This window comes from Haemaphysalis longicornis, unplaced genomic scaffold, assembly GCF_048455015.1.
Source record: "Haemaphysalis longicornis isolate Haplotype H1 unplaced genomic scaffold, Haemaphysalis longicornis Haplotype H1 scaffold_163, whole genome shotgun sequence".
In the NCBI taxonomy this organism is placed as follows: domain Eukaryota; kingdom Metazoa; phylum Arthropoda; class Arachnida; order Ixodida; family Ixodidae; genus Haemaphysalis; species Haemaphysalis longicornis.
This window is the reverse complement of record NW_027526269.1, coordinates 380,191-387,309: the sequence shown is the minus strand read 5'-3', so window position 1 is coordinate 387,309 and position 7,119 is coordinate 380,191. Positions and strand designations below refer to the sequence as shown.

General features: G+C 49.6%; 1 protein-coding gene across 1 annotated transcript; it reads left to right on the top strand.

The window, feature by feature from the left end:
- The first annotated feature begins 784 nt into the window (after positions 1 to 784).
- Positions 785 to 1,879, top strand: LOC144166277 (kinesin-like protein KLP2). Its single transcript, XM_077695818.1, has 3 exons — positions 785 to 936; positions 1,001 to 1,074; positions 1,170 to 1,879. The coding sequence occupies exons 1-3, from the start codon at positions 871 to 873 to the stop codon at positions 1,633 to 1,635; spliced, it is 606 nt and encodes a 201-aa protein (XP_077551944.1). The 5' UTR covers positions 785 to 870; the 3' UTR covers positions 1,636 to 1,879.
- Positions 1,880 to 7,119: the final 5,240 nt, after the last annotated feature.

The following is a 7,119-nucleotide window of genomic DNA, read 5'->3' as shown; positions in this document are numbered from 1 at the left end:
TACTTGGCACAGGTGACGTTGGCGACCCAATCTAGCGATTGCGCTAGTTCATTTAGTGTGCTCAAAATGCCTTTCAGGGCCCCTTTAATCTCTAGTCACGAGTCAGTTCTGGTTAAGCTAGCGTTGACTTGAAGCACACACGCCAAAAGCTCGCCAACTTGCGTCAGATGGCAATGACATGAGCCCTCAGCGATCAAAGGCTTGCTAAAGCTATATTTAAGTCAAATTTTTTCGCTAATGCCACCAAAATGACGTCACTTTTTGACCGGATCTTGCGTCACGTCTGGTTTATTTTTTGTTCCGCCGGAAGTGTTCCCTCCTCCCACAGATGGCGCTAAACCCCATGAGCAGCTTAAAAGCCGCCATTTTCTGAAGGTATGGGCTTCTATGGAAGCTTCGCCTTCGCTACCAGTTAGTACCTTGGCGAACCTTTGATGCATGTTTGATGGTTCTTTTGTTTTAGTTTCCTGAAAGCATTTTAAAGAGTCGGTGGCGTTCTGTTTCCCCGGCGTCATGGCTTCAAAAAAGTCCGGAAACCAACATATTCAAGTGTCCGTGCGGTGCCGGTGAGTGGCAACCATTATGTGTACGAACGAACGTTATCCCATGATAACAACGCCCGCAACAGTCAACGACGCTCTTCTTTTCCAGCAGCGTGCCGTACTCACGGAACTTACACGCGCTTTATTGCTCATGTTTCTTGACCGCATTTTGGCACGCTTAATAGGTTTTGGCCGCCTGTCACTCTTTTTACATTGCAATATATCGTATTTCGGCAGGCCGCCAAACGCGCTGGAGAAGAAAACGGGCTTCGCGAAAGCGGTCGAAGTCGTCCCGGATAGAAAGGAGATCCTTGTCAACGACCGACTGATGCCAGAGCGGTCGATATGCAAGTCATTTACGTTTGACAAGGTGTTTGGCCCAGATACGGAGGAGGTAAGCTTGCTTTGTCTTCGTTTTTAGCCCTGTCCTTATCGTCTTCTCGGCTGCGTGTCTGCAGATTGATGTGTACCAGGCGGTCATGGGACCCACAATAGCTGAGGTCATGATGAGCTACAACTGCACCGTGTTCGCGTGAGTTCAACAAGGCGAAACTTCTGTTCGAACTCTTCGCCTGTAATGCTATTGTAGCGGGAAAGACTGTTGTCGACGTTTCATCTTTTCTCCAGGTATGGTCAGACAGGTACGGGCAAGACGTTCACCATGGAAGGGGAGCGCTCCAACGCCAACCTCGGCTGGGCGGAGGACCCTTCGGCGGGGATAATTTCGCGCACGCTGCAGCAGCTGTTCGAAGAGCTCCAGTCGCAGGACCTCGAGTTTACGATCCGGGTCTCCTTTCTGGAGCTGTACAACGAGGAGCTCTTCGACCTGCTCAGCGAGCACGAGGACACCTCGAGGCTCAAGATTTACGAGGACTCGACCAGAAAGGCAAGTGTCGCGCGGCCGTTCTATTTGTTCTTTTCTTGCACTGGAAGGCACAACTTGAGTCAAGGGTGGAAGTTCTGCGCCAATCCGCTTTTCCTGTGCCATCCTCCTCCAAACAACACTGTTGCGTCAAAACTGCTCCCAAGCGGTACCACTAGATGTGAGGCATGCTGCGAGATGATTTCCAGTTCCAGTTGCTTTGCGCAGTGAGCAGTAAATGTGCTCCGGCGGTCTGTGGCTCGGAGTCGCTCGTCGCGATTTCCTGGTCTCTGGGAGGCTGTGCGGTTTCACGGGGCTTGGGGGCCCGCTTGGGATGCGGGCAAATGCACAAACTTTTGCCCCCAAAGGCAGCTGCATGGCACAGCGCACTAAACCGTGAAGCCTGCGTCGTCACCAGCAGTCGTTGCAATCTTCCATCTTATTGTAAAAGAAAACGTTTTAATGTTGGGTCGGACCCCCGCCATTATATTTTGTCGCGAGTGCGCGCGCCAGTCCAAAGGTTAAGATGCTGCCGTGCGGAGTCGAACAAGGTGAGATAACAAGCACAGCCCTGACATAAGCGGGAGGGGAGCAGCTATCTACAAAGTGATCAGCTCGGTAGGTGTATCTTGCCGTACGGTGCGTGTCAGGCTTGTCTACGGCAAAGCGAGCGCGCAGCTTTGGAGCATGCTGGTGACGTCTGCTGATAGCGGCTGGGTTGGAGATAGCTTGCTATTGCATGTGTGTGGATCTTGGACAGACTCGGGCTGGTTGCCGTTTCGCATGGGCCACTCAAACTTCGATGCCACGCCCCACAAGGAACGCTTCTGTTCTGCAGTGCCAGCCGTAGGCGGTGACACGGGGGTAAACACGCAATTTGATGCAGTGCATTATCAGCGCTGCAGTGCATTCTTGTTGCGTGCAATTCGTTTCCTAACCGTGAGATTCAGAAGATTAGCGCAGGTCGCTCTGTGTGATTGCATAACTGTTTGTGGGGATAGTGCACTGCGTCGAACGGCGCGTCTATCTGGCCTGTCAACCCTCACGGGTGGCACTTTGGATGACAAGTGCCACCCGAGGGAGGTGGCGCGCAGTTTAGAGTGGCACATGCGAAACGACGACCGGCCGGAGCCTGTCCGAGATCCACGCACGTGCAATGGCAAGCTATCTCAAACCCAGCCACTATCAGCAGATGTCGCCAGCATGCTCCGAAGCCGCGCGCTCGGTTGCCCTAGACAACGCCGCCTGTATAAACATTGCCTAACGCGTGAGCGAAAAATGGCCAAACAGCCACTCTCCTGTTGCTCTCTCCTACCCTTCCCCGCTCCGTAGCCTTCCAGCGTGCTTTCGTGTCCGCCAGCCAGCGCCGCTTCTCGGAAACTATGCAAAATAGTGGAAAGTTTGTTTAGCGTTCCCGAGGCGGCGCTCCTACGCCTTCTTGTTTTTCACCATGCCTGTCTGTCTTGGTCTGTCACTGATAAAACTTCCTTTGTCACGAAGCAAAATCCCTTGCGCTGCCGCAGGCTGATGCCGGCTTTGCGCGCTTATCTACTCGGATCACAGGCCCTGAAATTTTCTGAGTGGGGCATCCCACCTCTATCCAGTCCGCATTTAGGTATTGTTTTGACCCCGCTATTCGCACTCCGCATCGGTACGCACTTCTAAAATTGAGGACTGTACTGTAGAAGCGCCCGGACAGCGTGGCGGGATCCCAGCTGCTTATCCTTTTGTTTCCTATCATTTTCTGAAGTTTACAAGCACGTGATATTATTGGAAAGTAATCGTAGAAGTGAGCGCCTGAACAAAAAACGTGCACGCAATTTTTTCTTCTCTAAATACTCCAGAAAGAAAAATATCAGTAAAATAATTGCTGCCCCATCCGAAAATATCGTTTTTCTGTTAGCTATATGTCTACCCGACAATCAGTACGTTCTTACACTATTTCAGTCCGCCTCCGTCTTTATCTTTGGAAAAATGCAGCAAGTATGAAGCGAGCGACACGTTGAATGAGATCCCGAGTGCGCCACAGAACTAACGCCCCATCGCGGCTAAGATGTAAGCGAAACGGCCCTTGAAGCCCGACAGGCAAGCTGACAGACAACAGTCGTAGAAGTGGGTGCAGCGTTCGCGACTCGCGAGCAGTGACGTAAGGCGAGATGTCCGCCGCACGCGCCACATAGCGGATCAGTGCCTGAACTAAGCGTCCCTACCCTTCCCATTGAAAAGCGCGCGACGCGTCAGGCAATGTTAATACAGGCGGCGTTGCCCTAGACAAGGCTGACGCGCCCTGCACAGCCTCCCAAATTTTTGATAGAATTTGATAGATAGCGGGAGCGACAACCGACCGGCATGTCAGCGCCTTATCACGTTGTTCAGCAGCAAAATGGGCACGAGTACGCGCACGCGCATAGGGCTATCTACTGTATGAGTGTCGTCTGATATGCTGTTTCCTTCAGAGTGGTACACCCCCTGCCACTGCATCTGAATGACTTTGTGCCCCACGCTGCTTAGCTACCTTCGGCGGTAGCGAAGCGGCCTTGCAAGATAAGAAAAACGGGGGGTGCGTTGCACTGAGAAGAAAAGCAGAGCAGACGACGATGCCACAACAGATAGTTCTAGGCGCGTGCGCGTACCCTCGCCTATTTTGCCGGTGGACACCATGATATGGCGCTGACATGCGGATTGGCCGTCGCTCCCGCTATATTATTAAAAATTTGGGAGGTTGTACACCAGTGCTTCTTTTGTTTATTTTTGGAGGGGGAGAGGATGCGTCCCCCACCCTCCCTCTGGTAAGCTTGCTGTTCTTGCTCGCAAAAAAAAAAGTTTACTAGTATGTTCGTTATTTAAATAAACACAACAAAGTTGCACGTATTTTTTACTTAGATAAAGGCACGCATTACTCCGTCGATACATTGCTTCATAGCTAAGGTATTTTTTTTCTCTTGCTATTTAAGAGCATAAACATTTATTGATGATGTTAGAGTGTAGGCTTGGTTATGCAATGCATCAAATTATCCCTTGTTTCTTAGCTTCATCTTGTTTTAATTTCATTCTCCCTTAGTTTCTCTTTCTTTTTCTAAAATTTGTGTAGTCTCGTTAGGCCGGGTAGAATGAAGTTAAAATTGTGACTGCTCAGGTGTAAAAGGGGCCATTTTGCCAACCTGTGGTCTCCTGTGAGTAGTTTCTCACGTTTCTGGTGTTATTGTGATATCGCGAATATGTTTATTTTTCATTTTGTCTGAAGTCTTTGTAATAAGCTATTCAAGTAATTGCTTACCTCTGCTTTTCTCTTAGGTGTTGCTCTGTCAGCTGTTATGACAGCTAACAGAGCAAAATATAATTAAAACGTTTTTATTATGGGAACATATATTTTCTGACTTATTGGAAAATTATTCGGCTCAGTATTGATTGAATGGTGAGGAAGAACAATTGGAATTTTTGTTTTTTGTGCTTGTGAGAAATAAAAAAAGCGCGAATAAATGATGCAAATAAATTATTTGCACTGCTCCAAAACTCATACTTTGGGGCTCCAAAGCTGCTCCGAAACAGCATTATTCGTGCTCCCTGAGCTGCTCCGGAAGGCTCAAGCCCAGTTCCACCGGTATCGCCCTTATTTAGCCTAAAAGAAGCTATCAGACTTGCGTCGCCCGACGACACAAGCCGCGGCAGTTGGGCCGGGACGTGTTTCGCTTGCTGCTTGAGCTGTCAGAATCGCGCGGATTTCACTTGTTTCAACCTCATATTTCTTAAACGATTTCATATTTACAATCCGTTCGACTAGGCGTGAGCCAATCGTACGTCTCCCAAACTCTTCCAAAGCGGCCGCTCGCTTTCGAACCCCGGACACGCTATACGTCTCGGTACCGTCCGGCCAAGTCGCTCCGGTATACGGTAGGGCTCTGCGCATGCGCGGTGGCGTCCAGACGGCAGACGTTACCGTACCGGAACTGTTTTTCCGATCTGCTATAACTCTCTGATATTGTCGTTTCGATGAGTGGGTACATACTTGAGAACATCTAAAAACGCTGCAGAAACGCGAAGAATCAAAACACGCGTTGCACCGTGTGTCTTTCCGCTTCCACGCTTTGCAATCCTTGCAAAAAAAGGAAGCGGAAAAAGAACAATAAAACTGATTTTGTCACACGCAACAAAAAAAAAAAATTCAATATTACTAAGGGAGACAAAAGAACGTAGTCCAGCGAACAAAAATTATTTTTTTTTGCGCTGCGATGTGCGGCACACGGAGGAAACAGAATATTACCACGTAGCCAAGAACGACGCAAAGCTTTTCTGAACGACGTTTATTAAAGCGACCTCCTGCTCTACAAAAGACTAGAATGAAACACAAACGTCGAAGAAGCAGTCCGCAGTGGGACGTGCACAGATGAACGTCGATAAAGTGAGTTGCGCGGCGTTTGCTATGCATGCATTACTCTCGGAACGTTATTAATTTCACATCCACGGAAATTGGATCGAGAACACTGTCGAAAACAAAAAAATCAAGTTAGCGACAAGGTGACACCCTTTCCATATCAAACAATATTGCCCGACGGGACGTACGACAAAAAGAGCAAACGAGCGCTCCGGTTGAAACGCCAGATGAGAAAACCAGAAGCGGCCACGCGCGGTTACAAAACAAACAAAACTAACCCTAGCGTAAATATGACAAGTCAATCACAAGGACGTCCCAAAGCTTCTTTTACATGTGAGCCTGAGCGCAATGTACTACAATTTTGCAAACAAGTAATGAAGCACCGCTACAACCTGACTGATCTGACAAAAATCCGGCTTTAAGTTAGCCTTGTGCAATTCTAGGTCTAGGATGCTCTCAAAAGGGTACATTGCTTTTTCCATTCTCACATACAGTGCATTTCCACACACTGTCACACACTTATAATCGAAGCTGAAATCTCCCGTTTCTTGCCTTGGAATGGCGCGCCTCCATTTCTCACGCAGCTCCCCGTCGCGGTAAACAGAACAAGGAAATATTTTCTGTTGTATCGTTGTACAAGGAACGACATCCCGGGAAGCAACACGTGTTCAGCATCGTCGTTGCACCACTTAAGTCGCATCACAGCAGTGCGAGATGCACGTTACATTTTCTTCCGACAAACACAACTCGCTGCGTCTCCGCCGTTCAAGCTAGCGCAACGCCGCCCGAGGAGTGACGTCAGTGAGATGGTGGCGCCACCGCCCGGCGGCCAAACGCAGCATATTAAGCTCTCCCATTGAGTTACGGAGCAGTTTCGTGACCAGTAAAGCATTGAAGGACTAAGGACTCTGGTGAAACACTCGGTCATACTGGGGTAAGTATCCAAACTAAATATGGGCGAAGCCAGCTATAATTACGTCAGGGACTTCCTCACGGATCGAATGGTGGAACTCCATGCGGGGGACCTCAAACTCAAGGAGAAGCTCGGTGGTATAGGAACACCGCAGGGGTCGGTTGTCTCGCCACTGCTCTTCAACCTCGTCATGATCGGAGTGGTGGAGGCGCTGGCAGAGACGAACGTCCGTCACACAATCTACGCCGACGACATCACCCTGTGGGTTGCCGGTGGTAGCGATGCCTATATCGAGAACCAGCTGCAGACAGCGGTCACCGCCATCGAGCAGCATCTCAAGGGCACGGGCTTGGTCTGCTCGCCAAGTAAGTCCGAGCTTCTAGTGATATCACCGAGACGCAAAGGCAACATCCCCCAAAGAGACTGCGAC